At 40.6% G+C, this 22,105-nt stretch overlaps 1 protein-coding gene across 7 annotated transcripts in view; it reads right to left on the bottom strand.

The window, feature by feature from the left end:
* UNC79 (unc-79 homolog, NALCN channel complex subunit) overlaps positions 1-22,105 on the bottom strand; it is a 237,087-nt gene that overhangs the window by 83,180 nt on the left and 131,802 nt on the right. For 4 of the 7 annotated variants that reach the window (XM_045073073.1, XM_045073063.1, XM_045073076.1 and 1 more), the window contains exons 23-29: positions 17,779-17,936; positions 15,782-15,963; positions 13,913-14,114; positions 13,110-13,289; positions 11,570-11,635; positions 2,470-2,756; positions 251-433 (exon numbers count right to left, since the gene is read on the bottom strand). In XM_045073073.1, the coding sequence (XP_044929008.1) occupies positions 251-433; positions 2,470-2,756; positions 11,570-11,635; positions 13,110-13,289; positions 13,913-14,114; positions 15,782-15,963; positions 17,779-17,936 (1,258 nt within the window). The remainder of the gene's footprint in view (positions 1-250; positions 434-2,469; positions 2,757-11,569; positions 11,636-13,109; positions 13,290-13,912; positions 14,115-15,781; positions 15,964-17,778; positions 17,937-22,105) is intronic. The other 3 variants (XM_045073079.1, XM_045073065.1, XM_045073086.1) reach the window with 1 other exon arrangement.

Genomic DNA, 22,105 nt, shown 5'->3' with positions numbered 1-22,105 from the left:
TATGAGATGCTGAGCATAAACACAGATTGTTGATCTCAATCTCCTACAGCTCATAACATATGCCGGAGTGGTCTCTGTTGCTATTGATTTTCCAATGTCCCTTTACTCCTCAATGCTAATTTTATGTATCCTGATTTGTCCCGTGAAGGTCAGATTACTCTCCTACAAAATTCTCAGTTCAGATCCCTTAAGTGTTCTCCTCTCTAAGAGAATGATTCTAGCCCAAAAAGGAGTGACCGCTGGAACTCACCTTGTAAAGGATGACAAGCAAGGCCTTTAACCACATCTGCCGGATGTGAGGTTTTAGGGACCAGAGGGAACAACGAGGTGGCTGTTGGAAATAATGCCGTAGTTGAGGACAAGAGCAGTATTTGAGCACCTGAACCACCAAGGGGAGAAGGTGTTTTCCCAGGTTAATGTTATAGTCCATTACCTGAAATAGGAAAAATATTAATAACTGAAGGAAAACTACAGAGAACACCCATAAGCCTAAAGGAAAATATGACCCATCCAAACAACAGGCACAAGCTGGAAAAGGCATCTCACAAAATGTGAACTGTAATGGCCAGTGACCCTAAAGGGAGAAAAGTTAAACTTTACAAGAAATAAAAGAACCTCGCCAGTTAAAATCATTTTATCCACTTAATTATCTAATTATTTGATGTATCTCCTAAATTATCCATGGGGAACAATATTTTACTAAAATGTTCTATTGAACTAGTAACTAGAATTAGACTAGTATCAATGAAAACACCTACCATTGGTCATCACTGGGGGAAATGGGCATTCTCCAATGCCACTGGCAAGAGTATTACTCAACACACCCCTTCAGGAGGGCAATTCACCAATATCTATTCAGAAGTGAGGAAAAGTACATAGCCTACAGTATAGCAACTAAATGTACCCTAAGGAAAAAAATCAGACAACTGTTCCAAGATGTATACGTAAAGATATCCAGCCTTATAGTCACCCTAAATTGAAAATAACCTCCATGTTCAACAATATACGTTAAGTGAAAGATTATTTGTATGATAATAGGATACTATGTAGCCATTAAATGGCATATGATACAAATTTATTAACATGATTGACTTCATAATCAATTGTAGGCTTAAAAAAGGTTACCTATATTTATCAATATGTGTAATACGACCCCATTACTACAGAAAATGTGTGCACACACGTATACCTGTATATATGTGCAAATGAAAATAATCAATTTGGGAGCCAGCAATAACATACTGACACCAATATGGTATCTCCTAAGAAACATTTTGTGGGCTTCGTGGAGATTTGAATTTAATTTTTTGCTTTATTAAATAAATATGCATAATGTAAATACAGAAAGAGAGAGGTGAGGAGAAAAAGGAGGAAGGGAGGGAAGTTTGCTCTCTGAGATGGCACATCGTCTCGTCACCGCAAGCCGCCGAGTGTGGGTGGTAAACCCTCCAGCACCAGCACCAGCAAAAGACTGCTACGTACGGATTTGCTCCTACTTGGCTTACTGTGTTCATTATGTTATAATCTATTTGAGCAAGTTGGTAACAGAGACCCTCACTGAGCTCCTCCCATGAGACAGGCACTGATTAAATGTTTGGCAACGTGTCATCCCTAATCTTTCAAAACAAAAGTCTTTACCAAAGAGCAAAGAAGCAGAGAATACTTAAGGCCTCAACAGATGATAACAGTGGCAGAGCTGAAATTCGTATCGATTTCTCTCTAGCCTCAAGTTCTACACCCTTTGCAGACTGGCGTAGCGCTGGTCCAGTTAGCCATACAGAAACCCAATAACTCATCACTTCTGCTCTTGCGTTCATATCTCAAATGAATTTTCACAGTGCTGGGGACGGGCAGGATGTTCGTTGCTTAGCTGTCTGGAGTGGTAAGAAGCTGGGACCAAGCAACATGCGTGTCCACCATGGGGGCAATTAAGAATTAAAGCATGGTAAGTGCACACCACGCTGTCAATGACAGCGGATGGGAGAAGCAAACACGTACAAAGCCAATGACGATAACGTGACATGAAGAAAGTTGCACGATCAGCTTAGCTCTCCACTTGAAGCCAAAACGGAGAGAAGATTTAAAAAAAAAAAAAACACAAACAGAAGCTCTACACTCTGTTATTGTTTAATAGGCAGAGTTTCAGTTTAGGATAATGAAAAATCCTACAGATGGATAATGATTCCGGTTACATAATAATGCAGATATACCTACAAGCCACTGAATTACATACTTAAAAATGGTTAAAATGGTAAACTTCATGTTAGGTATATTCTACTCACCCCCTCCCACCCCCAAAGCCCTATATTCCCTATTGGTCTTCCTCATGTTATATTCCCTTCCACATGAGCCTTCCTAATAAAGTCACTTGCACAAACCTTTACACAGAACCTAGGTTGGCTAAATGGAATTTAATGACTTACTTCTACCAAAACCTTAACGATCTGACTCCTGGAAGCTTACACTTACTTGGGCAATTCCTGCAATAAATGCATTAAAGCAAGTTGACAGGCGCATTTTTTGAGGTGCAATCATGAAGCAACCTTCCTGTTGGTCATAGCCGAGCAAGACGTACAGGTGCCGCTTGACCGTGTTGAAGGCCTTCGCGCTGCTGATGTCTGACTCAGCGCTGCTTTCATCCTTGGCCATAAACTTCATGAGCACTGTAATCAGCTGGTGGACGGTCTGGTGGTCAATCCCAGCGTCTTCTGGGAGCAGGTCCTTGATGGTGTTGTCATTCTCGGGAGACTGTTGTCCTGTCAGTACAAGAAAGGTCATCAGTGGGATGACTCACAAGGAAATCTCACTTATTGATAAAACACCATCCCTTCGGCTTCCACTAAATACTTAGGGAGTCTGTTCTGGACCAACGTGAAGGCAAAATGTGGTCTACTCAGCAAAGCATTAGTTCAGGGGTGAATGTTATTATTTCATCAACAACCAATTAATTTGGGAGTAGTAAGGGAATAGAAATTTTAAAAGGCACTACAAAACAAGGTTCTCTTTGGAAGGCAAGAAAAATACCTAAATAAATTTGTACTTAGCGATTTTTAAAATATCTTGGCACAGTTTTATCCTCAATGATAAAGAGAAGTTTCCCTTCCAGTGTTGTCCAATAAGTACATAAAAACAACCACAAAAATAATATCTAACATGCACTGAGCACAAAAGCATCCACTGAGTTCTTGTGCTAAAATTTCTCTCTCAATTTAGGGGTGTCTAGGTGGCTTAGTCAGTTAAGCATCTGCCTTTGGCTCAGGACATGATCCCAGGGTTCTAGGATCAAGCCCCGCATCAGGCTCCCTGCTCAGCAGGGAGTCTGCTTCTCCCTCTCCCACTGCCTGTTGCTCCCCCTGCTTGTGCTCACATATTTTCTCTCTGTGTCAAATAAGTAAATAAAATCCTTAAAATATATACATTATCTCAGTTCAGTTATGTTCATAAATCAGCTGGTGGAAAATAATGCAAAGTTTTCTTTTCCAAATCCTGAAATATTAGCAATGAGTACTCTATGAAAGATATAGTCAAAATTACAAATAGCAAATCATAAGTCCTGCTGTATGTAATGAGAAACATATAAGGGAGGGGACAGACAGAAAGAAAGAAGCATGAGCTCTTAAAAACAGAAAAATACCACATGAAGGTGAGCTGAAAGTTTACATGGACAGAAAAGAATACCTTAGCCCTTGATTTATTCGTAACCTAACAAATAATTGTATCACAGCAGCTCCCTGACTTCGGCTTTCTCTCTGTTATTTGTCAAAGTCAGAAATTATACCCTGTCTCTGTTTGTTTCTCTGCTTCTTCTGATCTGGTTTAGTTTAGGACTCTTGCTGAAGGAAAGGGGAGATCTACTCTTCTCTGTTTATGTTTGGGGAATTATTCCAAATACCCTTCACATCCTAGTCCCTTCTTTGACAGGCGACCTCACACTTTCTAAATGGAAAACAAGATTTTTGCTTGGTGGCTTAGATGACGCACCCAGGGTTCTCATCGCTCACCCTGCAAGGAAAATTTCTGCTAAATGATGACCGGCTCTGCTTACGAACCAAACCGGGTTGGTAAGCCGGTTATATATTTGGTTATAAACCAAACCGGGACCATATCATATCATGCATCATATAATATCATGTAATTATGGCATGAAAGATATGAGAAGGAGATAGGTAGTAATTTATATCCATTAACTCAACCAATTTGGCAAAACCCCAGTCTTCCAGGACACAGCCAAGAGAAGCGGGATAGAAGAAATGCTTCTGGGGACTGTGGAAATTAACCGTCTCCAGGCCAAACAATTTTCTCTGGAGCAGTGGCACAAAGGTAATGCCAAATTCAGAACTTACTAGTTCTGCTATGTGAGGTAACAGGCTTGGTTGTGTAATTCTCCCCAGATGCTCTAATTAATGTCCGACTGTGCAAATGTGACAGGCAGAGGAAGGATCATTATCCATCTCTAGAGCAACAGAGTCAACAAGTCTCAGGGCCTCTCTCTCATTTAGGGGTAAAGTGTCTGAGGAACTTCAATACTACCCTAGAACATTCACATTTTCTGTCTCCTAGTCTCTGTATGAAGAGTAAATGTGGGCAACATACTCTAGGGTAGCTTTCACCCCCAAATCATTCATGTAAAGCCTAAGTGTTCCACATGCATGGATGAGAGCGATCAACAAATTGAAAATACTGTTACTTATGAGGCATGTATCAGCCACCAAGAGAAGAAGCAATTTATGTGGAACACCGTTTCGCCAAGAGGCCTGAAATGTGAAGCATTGCTGTATGTTATAATTTAATTAAATGTTTGGGATAGAAGATCAGGCCAACAGCAATACCTACATAAATCCTCATAACATAAAATTTTAAAAAGTTTAGAGGACTATTTTCCCAGCATTGAGATATATTCAGTCTTGATTTCTTTCTTCTCCAGAGTATTACTTTACAGCTACAAGGAGTTATTGCTTTGGGCAAGCCTGGGCCAAGAATGTGACAAGTGTGAGAATGCAGGCTCCCTGCAGGGTTCAATGTTACTGCAGCAGCAAGGGATGGCTGTTACAATGTAGCTTCATTCCTCAATGTGTCTCTGCTCGGGGTGGCAAGGTTTAACAGACCTGGCAGCCCTGTCCTGCTCAGCCACGGCCAAGTTCAGACTGGCTAGTTTCCAAAGTCCCCACGTGAAAAATGGAACTAGGGAGCCTTTGGGAAGGAGCTGCCCCTTTATTTTATAGCCCAAGAATCCAGGGGCCTCAATACAGAAGAAGGGAGCTCCAAAAAAAGCCCAGCTAAGTCATTGGCTCCTCATTTAATTCTATCCTGGTTCAGGTCTAGAAAATAAATGATCAGGCTTCATCTTTAAATACTTCAAAATTCTTCTTCCCATTGCAAGTAGATGTTTGTTTAAAAAGTATATAACCTGGGGCGTCTGAATGGCTCAGTTGGTTAAGCATCTGCCTCTTGATTTCGGCTCAGGTCATAACCCCAGTGCCCCGAGACTGACTCCTGCATCAGGCTCTGCACTGCATGTGGAGCCTACTTGAGATTCTCTCTCTCTTCGTTTGCCTGCCTCCCCCACCTCAAAATAACAATAATAATAATAATAATAAGATAAAGCATGTAACCTAATTTTTCCCATCAAATCTTAGTTTCCTAATGAGTAAGTACCCTTTCACAAATGCCCTATTTTCATTTGAAATACATTTTCACTGATCTCCAGTGTTTTAGCTTTCAGTTTGCTGCTCCTTCCTTTGTTTTCCCTGAATGGGGAATAATGAGTGAGCCTTAACAAACCATTAAATGTACTGGATAAAAAAAAAAAAAAAAAAGAACTAGTTGATGAAACTTTTTGTATAAAGTGAAAAAAATCTTTGTTCCAAAAACTTACTTCTCTAGTTGTGGGCTTTGCAATTCTATGCCTTGTCTATTGTCTTTCTTTAAAACAGCATATGCTTTTCACTGGTATACTCTTCATAAAGGAAATTTCCTTAATCAAATCCCTAAGAAAAATTAGCTTAGAAAAGCTAGAATTTTATTAATAAAAACAATATTACTGTTTTAAGTTATCTACAAAGGGCATGACATTTCCATTTTAAAACTGAATGCCTTTGATATTTCCTCTAAGATGTGACAATTAAAACACTTTTGAATTCTAGTTTTGAATGCTAGGCTATGAAATTCCTCTACATTTTAATCATAGAGATTTAACTTGTTAAAATTTTTTATCATTTCGCTAATGAAAACTGTAAGCAACTTCAGAATCACGAGGCAGAGTGATTCCTCCCCTAACCTTATCATGGGCTGAGTCCATCACAGTCTATCCACAGAGTGGTAACAACTGACTGAAACTCTAAAGGGTCATACAATTTTATTTATTTGATGATTGGAAACCAGGCAGGATCAGGATCTGCTTTTCCAGACTTATGTCTTCTTATTCACCCCCGATGCTCAACATTCTTACCAGCTGGGCTACTCCTAGGTCTCAGAACGTAGCCAACACTTGCCCACCTTTGTGTCTTGCTCAGGGTGATACACCTCTCAGCACCCTGACCCCCAGCCAACCTTATCCCGTAAATCCCAGTCCCCAGGACCCATTCTTCCCACCTATGCCCACCCTCCTCTCTCAGCAACTGGATGTGATCTCTAACTTCTGCAAATCCCCAAGGACAAGAGAGGGAGTATGGGAGGGAGGAATGGAGGAAAATTTCCTTTACCATTTCCTAAAATGGGGCAAATTGCAAGGCAGAATTTATTTACTCGTTTGTCAATTTCCCCTAGGAGAAAAAAAAAAGCTCCTTGAAGGTGAGTGCTATGTCTTAACCCATTTTTATACCCCTCACAGAATATGAGGCAGTGTCTGACATAGACTAGACCCTTATTCTTCAGAAGTGTCTAAGTACACTGAATTCAAATAAATATCTCAGGTAAATATTTCTTCTACACAGGAGGAAAAACTGGTAAGACCCCCAAAGAGCAAGGGAATTGGGAATATTCCTCTGTGTAAGCTGACCTCTGTCTAACCAACAAGAGACAATCAGGTACAGGAAGGAAGCCCCGCTTCCGTGAGCTTCCTCTGCATTTATTCCAGAGAACCCAATGATCAAGCAGTATAAATGAGTTTGCTTTACGTTGCTAGTTCTTTTTTTTTTTTAATAATTTTTTAATTATGTTATGTTAGTCACCATACAGTACATCATTAGTTTTTGACGTAGTGTTCCATGATTCATTGTTTGCATATAACACCCAGTGCTCCACACAATGCATGCCCTCCTTAATACCCACCACCGGGCTCGCTCATCCTCCCACCCCTCTTCTCTGAAACCCTCAGTCTGGTTCCCAGAGTCCATAGTCTCTCATGGTTCATCTCCCCCTCCGACTCCCCCCCCCCCACCATTTTCCCCTTCCAGGTCCTAATGTCCTCCCTGCTAATCCTTATGCTCCACAAATAACTGAAACCATATGATAATTGTCTTTCTCTGTTTGACTGATTTCACTCAGCATAATCTCCTCCAGTCCCATCCGTGCCGATGCAAATGGTAGGTATTCATCCTTTCTGATGGCTGAGTAATTCTCCACTACGGACTACATCTTTATCCATTTGTCTGTTGAAGGCCATCTCAGCTTCTACCACAGTTTGGCTATTGTGGACATTGCTGCAATGAACACTGGGGTGCACATGCCTCTTCTTTTCACCACATCTGTATCTTTGGCTTAAATATCCAGTATGTTGCTAATTCTAATTATACCACCTCACTGATCTCCTAGCCCATTAACCCAACATCACAGTAGTAGGTGTGTTGTGTGTGCCCATAGCAAAAGGGCTGTGAAGTTGGGGCCAGTGACTAACTCCACACTGGCCTATGCTCCCCATCCCTGCCTTTGGCTCTTCCTATCTCACATCTGGGCCTTTACATCCTCTCCACCAGACCATCCTTCCTGCCCCCAACTCTCCTCCTGCTGCACCTGATAGGAACCATTCCATGGCACTGGCACACTCACTCGAGAGGAGAGTTTGCCTGTGTTCACACTATATCTCCCTTCCTTGGCTATATATAAGCTGATGGAGAGTATAAAAATTTCTGATGTATCTTTGCACTTTTTATATTTCCTAGTATTGAAGGTGCCCAGTAAATGTTCAACAGAAACTGCTACTTTCCACAACTATTCTTTCCAACAAGGGCATTCCTATTAAAATAATTGTTCTCTTTGAGTTATGGGGTCTTAATGATCAACAGGCATTTTGCAAGTTAGTGAAGGATGTGAGTTGTTAACCATCTCTAGAAAGAAAGAGAAAGCCCAAAGAGAGGTAATTCGGGGTTTTAGGCTGGGACACTAATGGGGGGTCAATGAGATGGGGGGAGAGGGCCATACAAGAAAGTTTTACCAGTGCTCCCTAGCACTGGACACCTTCTCTTGATACAAATTCAGACCAAGAGACCTCGAGATTTCTCAGCAAGCTGGAGTAGAATTGAGGGTATCCATGTTTCTTTAGGGATTAGGACATTTCTGGATCCATCTGTGCGTCTTAAATAGGAAGGTCTCTTGGTGTGGATGTCCATGACCTGAAGGCACACTGTAGCAGACATGAATGCCCAGGTTAGCTTTATAACCAGACTGGTGTCTTTATGTGCCACGGGGCAGGAACCCCCTAAGACCAATGCATCAATAGGTAGGTAGAGTGGAAAGAAAGCAAATCAAGTCTCCTGTCCCCAACTAGTTAGTTATAAGTGATCTTGAGCAAATTATCTAAGCAAGATTAATTAATCCCTGAGGACCTTGGTTTTCCTGTCCATATGTAAAGCAAAAACAAAAACAAAAACAAAAAAAACACACTAATACTTCACATATATCGGGAGTCATTGTGAAATCAAAATTATATTATTTGTATTAAAAACACTTTAATAAATAGAGAGGTACTATACATATATGAAGTGTTATTCTTATTATTATATACCTACCATTGTTTAATTATTCATTCCAGGGCATGAGGAACATGATATAATTAAGTTCCCCGTGACCATATAGGGTAATACCAGTTTTTCAATGTTGTGCTATGAAAACCTATCAAAACTACTATATTATACTCAATTAATATTCAACAGATATTCTGAATCACCAAATATAATTCCTAGTTTTCACAGAATCAGTGAAAAGTTGCCTTATAAATAATTATAATTTTACCAACTTCAGATTAGCTGGTGAAATTGTGTACTTCATCAATTAGGATTAAATAAAGGTCTGAGCACTTATTGGCATTCACCACAAATGCCTTGTATGAGAGATCAAAAAGCCTGGGCTTGAGGCCCAAATCTGTCACCAACAAGCTTGTGAAAGAGGCTCCTTTCTGGAAACGTCAGTTTCCTCTTCTATAAAATGAAACATTAACATATCTCTAATATTCCAGTTGTAATTTCCTATGGGTTTCATTCACATGAGCTAAGGTCTTTGATCTGACTCACAGAAGTCATAAAGAAATGCAGCTCTCCCATAGCTTTGTGGAATATACCTTCTCCACAAGTGTATTTCTGGTGCAACATTTGCTGTAGGTAATATGTAAAAGCTAAGATCAGAAAGCCAGCCTTCTGAATCCCATGCCAAGAAAACTCAGCCTAAACAGCAATTCAAGTGAACTCTTGCTGCATAATTATAGGACAGAGGCTTTGTTTCAGGCCTGATCAATAAGAGGTCTTGCACAGAGAAGCTCTTGTACCAAACGAAAGGATGTTCAGTAAGTAGCAAGTCCTTCAGCTTCCATGTAATTACTCTCTTAAACCATCCTGTACAATTTTAGGATGGCTCAGTGGGTTAAGCCGCTGCCTTCGGCTCAGGTCATGATCTCAGAGTCCTGAGATCGAGTCCCACATCGGGTTCCCTGCTCAGCGGGGAGCCTGCTTCCCTCTCTCTCTCTCTCTGCCTGCCTCTCCATCTACTTGTGATTTCTCTCTGTCAAATAAATAAATAAAATCTTAAAAAAAAAATAAAAAAAAAAATTTACTGTCTAGTAAATAATAATGCAAAAATGAGAAACTAGTCTGAAAGGACCTTATAAAGTAAGCCAGCTACTTCCAAATCTACACAAGTTTTTATTATGCTGTGTTGTGTAAATTATCTTTCCAGAAGCTTTAACATTATATTTAATATACACAATGCCCACAGTCAGCCCCATTTCCATCTGGTCCCTTTTGGTAAGACAAGTAGAAGCCTAAAGCCTTTATTTTTTTTTTTTTTAAACTTCAGGAAACATATGTATCCATTTTCCCAAAGAGATGTGAGAAGACTCTTTTAGATTGTGAAAATGGTAAATGAGAATAAGTAAAGACTTTAATTGAATAATTAATTCAAATAAGCCTTAGGACAAAAAGAAAAGATGGGGTAAAATAAAGATAATTTATGAAACTGCTTAAGATCATCTCAAAAAGACCTCACTGAAGGGGACCTAGACGGACTTCACATTGTCGCGGAGCTCAGGCTCAGAAGTTCGCACTTTTACTCTCCTTCTAATCCCAGTAGAGCTGAGGCCTGAGTGACGCAGAAAACAAGGCAGACGGACTCGGCCAAAGGCTTGCTAATCCTTCTGTCTCAACAATTTTAGAAGAGAAAACCCACTCTGGCCAACACCTGCTGTTGGCATCCATAATCTTTGGGGCCTTCTCTTCCCCCCACCCCCACCCCCAGCTACTGCTCTTTCTGGCGTCATGCTTGTAACACTTAGTGTACGTGATTTGAAAACCTCCTTACTTGAAATTCTCCTTCTGAGGCCACTCTTAAAACTATTCTTAGATGAAAAACCAAATGTTCTATAGCATGATACACAGGTGGCAGTTACCAAGTTTGCTGTCGACAAATAAGCACCTATTCAGGTGCTCGCTTCGGCAGCACATATACTAAAATTGGAACAATAAGCACCTATTCAGAACCCTACACAATCTTCCCAATACACCGTGCCACCATTTGTGGAGCTAACGTTCGGTCTGTGACAGCCTTGGCTGAGCCCCTTCAACCCTTAGGATCCTTCATGATAAACTATAATCTCTCATGGGACACGGAACGGTAGTTACACTGTAGCGAGTCGAATATGACCCTTTGGTCTCCAAACAATCGAAATCCTCCTTTCTCTGAGACACAGAAATGCAGGTAGAGTTGCAAAGAATCAAGAATGGCTACGGGGATGAGTGAATGATGGTGGCTCAAATGTATAACCTCTGAAAATGTCAATGAAATGTTATGTTTTTCCTAGAGCGGATATATATGAACATAATATTTCTATGTGTAAAGACACATACAAATAGAAGTACTATGTATAGGTCTGGTCGTATTGGCTCTCTGGGGAAAAGTGCATATTCGGGTAACATGATAGCTCTTACTGGACCACAAGTTAATGGGATCCAAGGTCAGCTGCCCCTAGTAAGATAGAAAGAATTGCTAGGTCAGGGGCTCAAATGCCTGAGCATCTGGGGTAGGACCCTTCAAGTTTGCAAGTCCTAAATCTAGCACTCTGGCCCATTTAGAGACACTGTATCCTTCACCTTGACCACCTGGGATAGACACTTGCACACGGCCCTTGCACGTCAGAAGTACCCACCTGGTGTGTGTTCGCGTGTCCCACCGAGAGCCGGAGCAGACTGCTCATGCCTGGTCAACCTCATGGCTTAAAAATCAACAACAACTCTATTGAAATAAGCATTAAAAACAACTTGAGCCTAGAAAACACACTCAGTGCTAACTCACTGGATAGGAGGGGCAGGTTTAAGTTTCGTTTTCCTACTTGTCATTAACATCGCAGAAAAGATGTTTGCATCACAAAAGCTTTGTGGTTTTATGTGACTTTCCAGAACATTCTTTCATGTTATTTCCATTCTTAATCTTCAAAATTGTCATGTGAATCAAGTAGCGAGAAAGGACAATAAGTAACCCTGATATCCCCAAGTGGCTGGTTAAGTTATAAAAGAGCTGGGAAATTCATAGAAATTGTAATTTATTTCATCTAGGTATTGGTTTCTAGGATCTGATTCGGTCTCCTCTGGGGCCTAGAATTCCTGCGGGTTATTCTTAAATGACCACTTGCTAGAATTTTTGTTCCCTGAAAAACTGAGTTACTGATCACTTAAAGGGCTTTCATTGACTTCTCCCAAAGTTCACAATACCACATTTTCATAGCTTGTCTAAAATAGAGATAAAATGCAATAAAAAAAATCAAATCATATTTGTGATTAAAAATGATTATGTTATACGAGGCTGTCTTCCAATAAATGCCAATGGAAAAAGCAAACCTTTCCACTTCTGACAGGACAAGAGGTATGTTTTAGAGTGTTATGTGATGAATTTCACAGCAGTTATTTAAAAATAAAATCACTTGACAAATTTCACAAGTACCATATTTAAATATACTCATTCACTAACATGGTGATTTAGTTATGAAATTTTAATTATTTGCCATTCATGAGCCTTTGCTGATCATTAGGGTTCATTTAGTCATTTGGTAATTAAGGGAAAATTGTGCTCTCTTTCAAAGTGCCATATAAAGAAAGACCTTTACAAAACAAACATACAGGGTCTTTTTTTTTTTTTTAATTGGCAACGAAGCTTATTTTTATTTATAAATAATCTGGTGAAGCTGCACAGAAATTCAACTTCTCCTCAACCTGGTGTTTTCTTTTCAAAAGCAACCATTATTTTTGGTTCTTGTGGGAGCTTGTTCAGCTGTCTCCATCATACATGAAAAGCAAATGCATTCCACACTTCCACCCTGTCACCTCAGCTGCCATGGGGTCTGGCCTGTCCTGCTCTTTTCCAGGAAGCTCTCAGGTTCCAGGACTGGTGGTATCCCCCTTCCTGTCCTAGGACTCAGGAGCAGAGAGGCTGCGTCTACGTTTCTGGCCAGGCATGAGTGGATTTGCTGCCTTCTACTGCTGGACCAGGGCTTTGCTTCACCCACACACTGGACAAAGCCCCCCACCAGGGCACTGACATTCTTGGGGTGACCCTCTAGGGAATCTGAAGCCCTAACCTAGTGAAGGAGCTCTGTTGACTAAATAAGTTACTCTATGAACATTCAACAGGACAAGTCAGCCTCAGAAAGACATTAAACAGATTTAAAGGAAGGAGGGAAGAAGATACTCAACGAATTTTGGAGGTTAAGGTCTCGGGGAGGGAGAGTGCCCTCTTGGATTCCACAGGCCCCTTCACGCTGTCTCTCAGAGAACGCACACTCTTCTGGCGGTTCCTCGCAAAACGAGCCCTCTTGATCTTCCACAATGCTGCGTCACTGAGGTTAGCAACATTGGTCCTTACAGCCGTGATAGCTTTGCAAAAAGAATCAGACATTATTTTCTTTAACGGACACAACGAGCTTGAAATAACCCAGCTGTGTATATTTTCAGGATTAAAGTACGTCTTTCGTGGACACATGAATCATTCGTGGTGAGTCATAGAAAAAAATCATCACTACTGTCTATCACGACTATTGCCTGTGAGTCTTCTTACTTAGACCATAAGATTACATTGTCTAAAGTTTTTATCATCACTGGAGACACAGTTGACTGACCCACTTTTCCCATCTATTTAGAGCTGTAGGTACCTAACAAGCATGCAAGGGTGAATTTGTGAGATGCGAATGTATCTCACAAAATTGCTCACAAACATTGTGAACATGACTACTGAATCATATTTAAGGAACACACAGTCATAATGGGTCACCATAGGTCCTCAAAGAAATGCAAAGGGTTTTGCTTTTGGAATGCCAGAAACCAGTTGATCTACAGATTACTACAGCGTTACTCAATAAATATTTAATAAACTGAGTTCATGAAGTAAGAGCGTCCTCCATAATGGGAAATTAGGCTACATGCAGAGTATGGTCTGCTTATCTAGCAGATGTAAGAATAGGAACTATGGCTGTTTAAAGCAAGTTCTTTGTTTTGCTTACTTGTAGGAAAAGGAAATTCTTTGTTACAATCCAAATGTAGCTGGGCTTCCAAAGAAAGGGTCTCAAATCTGTTGACAAAGAACTCCCAGCTCAAGGCAGGAATATCTTGCTTAAGAAAATGCAGGAGTAAAAGTTTGCTCAGTATTGTGGGTCTGTCTTTAACCACAGTATCAAACTGGAAATCAAGACAGAGACACAGACCCTGGGGCAGAGAGGGGGAAGAAAGTTTAAGTCAGACATAAACATCTAAGTTCCTTCAAAGCAAATACATTAAGCAAAGTCAGTGAAACAAGACAAAACCTCCTTGCTCCATACGTATAATGTGGAATGATCTGATTGAAATTTTCTTTGATTGCAAGTTTGGTAGAAATAAAATGCAGAAGAGGAATTTCTCCCAATTGTAGAATACCTCTTAAATTCTAGTTCAGAAATCTACACTAAATGTAGGTTATTGGTTTTCAGATGCATTCATTAATAACCATTTAATCCAAATGCTCTCAAACCAATGTTTCTTTTTTCAATGTCTGTAGTTTCTATTAAAAGAAGCATACTTCCAAAGCTACATTTGAGAATACACAATACAAGTTTCTAATTTCCTTTCAATGCTAAATGCCATGGTTCTAAAAGAAAGTAAACTCATTTTTTCTTGGAATGTGAGTGGCACACAGAATCTTAAAAAATCAAGTAGGACTAAACTGACCATCCATTTCTCCAGTGTATGACTCTGCTTACCATTCCCCCTTTCCTAACTGAATGAAACCTAAAAACCGTAATTCATCCAAGCATTCTATTAATTTGTTCAACTCTCAACTACTGAGTGCCTCATATGTTCCAGGCGCTGGGCTGGAAGACTACCTAGTCTTTAAGACCAACGGAGTATCCAGAAGACAACTGGGAATTTTTATAAGGGAGGCTGTGGGTCCACAGTCAGCCGAACCACCGAATTGCCCAGATCCTTTCTTCTTGGTCTCTTTTAGGGGAAGCAGGGTATAGACACAGTTACAGTCAAGAATGTGGACTATATTATGACTCACAACCTGAGTCTGTTCTGCCACATACTAACCACGTGACCCTGAAAAAGCGACCTACTCTACCCCTTCCAACCCTCGGCTTCTCTATCTGTAAAATGGGAACCCACAAGGTTATTGTGGGGATTAAATAAGACAATGGAGATCAGACACTTAACCCACTGTCCTGGAAAGACAGTATCTGTTTGACAAATTTTAGCTTTTGCCATTATTATTAGTTTTCATTATAACAACACTGTAATAAGTCGGGAGCCAATGTGGGAAATCAGGAGATCAGGACTTCGGAGGTTCTAGTCTCGGTTCTTCCACTAACTCGCTCTGTGTCCTTTGACGAGTCACGTTACCTCTCTGAGACCTGGTTTCTTCAATTATAAAATTAAGGTGACAAATAAAATAAATAAGGAGCTCTCTCCAGGTCTCGTATTTCATGTTGTTTTGACTTTCATTTTAGTTGGTGTATTTGCCTTCTCAGATCTTGCTTTGCTTTATATTATAATTCGTCACAGAGATGATTTCTCTTAGTGTCTAGTCTCTAATGACAAGAGCTCCCAGCCCAGGGACCAGCTACATAGTACAAGATTAACCAGCTGAGTTCACAAATCTGCCACAAAAAATAACATTATACAATTCCTGTCTCTGTCAAAAATGTTTTCACCATACAGACAAAGATTAAAAAGAAAGTAGTAAGAGATAAGAACAAGGGGTCTTTAGTAAGGTGTGTTTCTGGGATTTTTTTTCCCATTAGAAACTACCCCATTCTTGCGGTCCTCATCATCAGCTCTGTATGTGCTCAGGAGAGCACCGTCCACAGAGCACACAACACACATCCAAGGGACGTCACCTGCAATGCTGGCCTCTTTATGGTGTCAAGCAGGAGACCGGCCCTGGTAGCCACCGCTGGGTTGACATCCTCCACAGCTGTGAGAAAGCAGCAGAAGGCATGTGCCAGGGAGTACTTCAGCAGGTGGTTTTTGGTCACTGAGTGAATATCCAAAAATCTACAAATTACAGCCACTTTTTCCACTGCAGTGTAAAAGGAGAGGACAAAAAAACAAAAAAACAAAAAACCGGACACTTACTTAGACAAGAATGGAACCCACAAAGAAAAAGTCAACTCTGGGTCCCCCACACCCTGCTTTGAGAAACCAAAAGGAAATTCTTTTTTGTTTTTTTTTAAGATTTTTTTTTTTATTTGTTCATTTCACAGAGAGAGATCACAAGTAATTAGAGAGGCAGGCAGAGAGAGAGGGGGAAGCGGGCTCTCCACTAAGCAGAGAGCCCGATGCGGGACTCAATCCCAGGAACCTGAGATCATGACCTGAAACAAAGGCAGAAACTTAACCCACTGAGCCACCCGGGTGCCCCCCAAAAGGAAATTCTGATGCCGCCTTCTTGAATGTCCCATTTTATCTGTGTGACAGAGACCGTTTCTACCTAGTACTGTACTTTTCTGCTGGGCAGCCTTGATTTAACTGTGGGTTGTCTTTTTTTTTTTTTTAATGGTCTTCCTCATTGTTTAATTCAAACTATACTTCAAAATACTCAAAATGCCTCCATGCTCATTTCTTTGTCCATTCCAGGCCCTTCTGCAGACCATACAGGGAAACAGGAGGTGCCAGACCTCGCTTTAGATTCTGGACCGCCTAATACCCTGAGGAACCGTATGCTCCTGGCACCTTGATCTTGGACTTCCCAGCATCCAGAACTGTGAGAAAATAAATGTCTGTTGTTTAAGTGCCCCCAGACAGTGGTATTAGCGAAGGTGTCATAGTTAACCCACCTAATGGAACTTCCGTTCCTTGGTCACATTTTGGAGACGCTGAAACACAGAGAACCATTCTGAACACCACAGCATTGCAGGCCCTCCTTGCTGCTCCCAAGGATGGGAGTCCTAGCAGACTGGGGTGACAATGAAGGCAGCCGATGCGGGGCTAAGAGAACATGCCCAGGTTCCTTCCTTACCATATTCCTTTGAGAACTTGCCATTCTCAGCACCAGGAAATCATACCCATCACTGCCCCAGACTTGATCCTGATGCTTCAGCAGAAAGGGTCTAACAGCAGAGATTCTCAAACATCACTGAATTACCTGGAAACCTTGTTAAAAATGTATATTCCTGGCCTTACCCCATAAGATTCTAATTCAGTAGGTCTAGGAGTGGGGCCCAACCACCTGTGTGTTTAAGGAACACTCCCAGTTACTTTGATACAAGTAACTTATTGCATTATGTCATATTATATATTATATTGACTACATAATATCAGGTATCATGTTAACTGTATAATTTATCATTCAAGCCAGGATCCATTTGAGAGTAAACAAGCATACAATTAATAACTACACCTGGACAACAGGCATAAACTAGGACTATCCTAGGAAGACCTGAACAGGGCCATCCTACCTAAGGACCACTCTGCAAAATACTATTATAAAGCAAAATACTATTAGAAAGCAAGTTCAGTTAAGTAGAATCACCAAAGAACACTATCCAGGAAGGCAGTACTCTTTAAAAAGAAAGGAGAAGGGACACCTGGGTGGCTCAGTCAGTTGAGCATCCAACTCTTAATTTTGGCTCAGGTCATGATCTCAAGCCCTGCATCAGGCTCTGCAATCAGTGCAGAGTCTGTTTGTCTAGTTGAGATTCTCTCTCCCTCCCCGTGTCTCCCCACTTGTGTGCATGCTCTCCCTCTCTCCCTCTAAATAAATAAATAAGTAAATAATAAAATTTTTAAAAGAAATATAGAAAGAAAGGAGGGTCAACAAGAGACATCGTGACTTGACATCTGGTTTACCGTGTGACCCCCACCCCAGAGAATTTTTAAGCTAATACAGAGGTACCTGCTTCAAACCTCATCTTCCAGTCTTTGCTGTTGAAATTGCCATTTATGATTGTCCAGAAGATGTCAGCACCATGAGGAAGTGACAAAGCATGGAGAAGCAGAGGAACTGCCAAAGAAGATAGCTGGGAGAACTCAGATTTGACGACTCTCCACAGGCTGAGGAAGCAAGAAGCAAAGTGGTTACTGTTATGATAACCTTTCTAGAAAGCAAACACAATCATCTCAGTTTATGGGATCTGTCGTTAACAGGCAGCTGGTAGGGATGCTTTCTGACACTCATCCACAAGACTATAAACCTCTGATAAACCTTTCCTAAATCTGTTCTGTTCATTTTCTTAAAGAAATTGCTTTTATGTAACAACACAGAAAAACACTACTTAATACTATATTTTAATATAAAAAATAAAAATTATATATTAGAAATTCAAGTATATAAATGAGCAATGACTTAAAAATATACAAAATTGATATTAGTTCTGTTAAGATTATATGGTAAAAAGTGATTTTTTAAAAGATTTTATTTATTTATTTGAGGGAGAATGAGTGAGAGAAAGCACGAGAAAGGAGAAGGTCAGAGGGAGAAGCAGACTCCCCAAGGAGCTGGGAGCCTGATGTGGGACTCAATCCTGGAAGTCCGGGATCATGACCTGAGCCGAAGGCAGTTGCTCAACCAACTGAGCCACACAGGTGCCCCTAAAAGTGATTTTTAAAAAAATTTTCTTATAGTGAATATCTGGAGAGATTTATTGTGTTTGCCTGCCCAGCAGCCTCTCCTCTTTTTCTAGCAAAGAACAACTCTATTTCTATCTCCACTAACTGGCAGGGCTGTCAGTCAAGGTCCTTCCCTTCCTTATCATAAGAGAGAACACAAAACTGGGTTGATCAAGGTAGTTGAAGGAAACAAACTATATGTAGCACTGCTAGAAAACCATCCCAGTGACAAAAAAGCCTGGATTTCACCAGTTCCCTAGGGCTTTCCCAATTCTCTAGGGCAGCCTTCTTTGAAATCAGGAAGGTAGTGTCCTTCCCCAGATCCCTTGATTTTTCATCATGGCTTTTGTGTCAGGGTAGTACTTTGAAGAAAAAATTGGGTTATGTAGCTCAAAGGCTGAGCCAGAAATCCCACAGCACCAGCAATTCATGGGGCCTGGGGAAATGTCCTGTAGAGGCTGCCTTTATTTACTTGTTTGTTTGTTTGTTTGTTTGTTTGGCAGGGGCAGGGCAGAGGGACAGAAAGAGAGAAAGAGAGAATCTCAAGCAGGCTCCATGCTCAATGAGCTGCCCAGGTCTTGATCTCAAGACCCTGATAAGATCATGACCTGAGCTGAAATCAAGAGTCAGACACTTGAAAGAAGTTCCTGTGCCTGATGTTGAAGAGGTTACTGCTTATGTTCTCCTCTAGGATTTTGATAGATTCCTGCCTCACGTTGAAGTCTTTTATCCATTTTGTTTATGTATAATGAAGGAGAAGGAAACAAAAGTGAGAATGAACTTTTGGGACTTCATCAAGATCAGAAGCTTCTGCACAGCAAAGGAAACAGTCAACAAAACTGGGAGACAACCCACGGAATGGGAAAAGATATTCGCAAATGATACTACAGACAAAGGGCTGATATGATATCCAAGATCATAAAGAACTCCTCAAACTCAACACACACAAAACAGATAATCACGTCAAACAATGGGCAGAAGACATGAACAGATACCTCTTCAAAGAAGACATACAAATGGCTAACAGACACATGAAAAAATGTTCATCATCATTAGCCATCAGGGAGATTCAAATCAAAACCACACTTGAGATATCACCTTACACCAGTTAGAATGGCCAAAATTAACAAGACAGTAAGCAACAACTCTTGGAGAAGATATGGAGAAAGGGGAATCCTCGTACACTGTTGGGGGAATGCAAGTTGGTGCAGCCACTTTGGGAAACTGTGCGGGGATTCCTTAAGAAATTAAAAATAGAACTACCTTATGGCCTGGCAATTGCACTACTGGCTATTTAACCCAAAGATACAGATGTAGTGAAAAAGGCCATCTGTACCCCAATGTTCATAGCAGCAAAAGCCACAGTTGCCAAACTGTAAAAAGAACCAAGATGCCCTTCAATGGATGGGTGGATAAAGAAGATATGGTCCATATACACAATGGAGTATTATGCCTCCATCAGGAAGGATGAATACCCAACTTTTGTATCAACATGGACAGGACTGGAAGAGATTATGCTGAGTGAAATAAGTCAAGCAAAGAGAGTCAATTATCATATGGTTTCACTTACTTGTGGAGCATAAAGAATAACACAGAGGACATTAGGAGATGGAGAGGAGAAGGGAGTTGGGGGAAATCGGAGGGAGAGACAAACCATGAGAGACTGTGGACTCTGAGAAACAAACTGAGGGTTTTGGAGGGAAGGGAGGTGGAGAGTTGGATGAGCCTGGTGGTGGGTATCATGGAGGGCACGTATTGCATGAAGCACTGGGTATGGTGCATAAACAATGAATTTTGGAACACTGAGGAAAAAAAACCAATTTTTAAAAAAATTTTTAAAAATTAAAAAAAAAAGAGTCAGACGCTTAATGAACTGAGCCACCCTGGCACCCTCGATAGAGGCTATTTTAACAACAAAAGTTGGCCTACTTAGTAGTCCCACTCCAGAGAATGAAGAGAGCTTCTGCCTAACTCCCAATCCTACTCCTTCATGGCTTTTGCCTGGACTTGTTCATCTATCTGTAGATCAGTCCTACTCTTCCCCACATCCAAGTCAGCCGGGCCTACCCTTCTACCGGCTCCTCCCATTCCACCTGTAGAACTCCCATTTTATCATGAGGAAACTTTTGCAGACTCTCCACTTTTTCCATTCTATGTTCTGTACTGGGTTGAACAGTGTCCCCACCCAAGATACTCCTAATCCTGACTAAGACTTCTTTTCCCTCTTTTTCATATTCTTCTTCCAAACATCAATCCTCTTCTGATTTCATATGCCTCCCATCTTAGACTGGATCTCAGAGGCAACCATGTCCTCCTGCAAAATTCCTCGTCCCCACTTCCACCATAATCAAATCACAAATTCCTACTCCTGAATAAACCTACATTGCCCCCCTTTTCTCATCCACTCCCAGGCCCCCGCACTAACTTGGTCCTACTAATCCCTACTAATTTCTACCACAAGCTGGTGCTAGCTAAGCTCAGCTCGACACGGCAGCAGGCCAGTCTTAGATTACTTCTTGTTGACACCCTACTGAGTTCCTCCATGAGCGATTCCATACATTTTTCCATGTTCCTTGAGCTCCAAACATAATCTCTATTCTCTTCCCTCTCAAGAAAAGACATCAGGACACACTACTCTTAAGGTTCAGTAATGAGCTTCTCTTGACACTTTCTCTTTTCCTTAAAATATATCTCCTTTCAAAGAAAAGAACCTCCCTCCTCTCTTCTGCCCACCCTTCATTCTTGATCATATATTCTTGTCTTCCAGGACCTCACTCTACCAGCTACTCCCTTTCCTCTGATCCCTTTCACTGACCATAAATATTTTCAGATCTTTATCCTAAAAATCCTTGACATCCTCTCAATGCCCATCCAAATGGACATTGAAACCAAGTATCTTGGTTTATCCAAGATCTTGGTCTACATTATACTAGTTGTTTGAGGCTATTATGAAGAGCACTCCTTCTTCACTCTCAAAAGTAAATAATGTGAAGAATAAATTGTGTGGTCACCTTCTGTATAAATAACATTCACCCCCTTCCAAACTAGACTGCAAATTCCCAAAGTACCTAGGATGATAATCTATATATATCAAGCCCCCAGTGATATCTGTTGAATGAATGGATAAACAAATGGAAAAAATGTGTGAAAAGACAGAGTCTCAAGTCAGTTTTGTCACCAAGTTAACCAAGCCAACCTCTTCTTTCTTCTTACCACCTCATTCTCTTACATTTAAATGAGGATACTATTTTTCTGACTTACCTTCAGGAAGACTCTAATAGTTACTTTGAGTTATTTTCTTCCTAAGCAGAAAACATTATCTAAATCCAGGACAATATTTTATTATTTTTCTCAAAATGCTTCTGCAGTCTCTAAAAATACTATATCAGACAATATGTGGAGAGGTTTTTGGTGTCTATTGGAAGTTCTACTTCAAGTAAGAAATCAAATAAGTCTTTGGTATTAATATTATACTACATGATACAACATAAATAGTGATTTAGTAATGTTGACATTTTTCTAAGGGACACTATACCGTTAAGATGTCCAACAACTGATAAAACAAATAATCCTTATTTTGCCATCTCTATTTCCACAGTGTCTAGCAAAACAAA

Source organism: Mustela putorius, unplaced genomic scaffold (assembly GCF_011764305.1).
Source record: "Mustela putorius furo isolate JIRA1106 unplaced genomic scaffold, ASM1176430v1.1 tig00000129_pilon_pilon_pilon, whole genome shotgun sequence".
In the NCBI taxonomy this organism is placed as follows: Eukaryota; Metazoa; Chordata; class Mammalia; order Carnivora; family Mustelidae; genus Mustela; species Mustela putorius.
The sequence above is the reverse complement of the archived record's forward strand: the minus strand, read 5'-3'. Positions and strand labels throughout refer to the sequence as shown.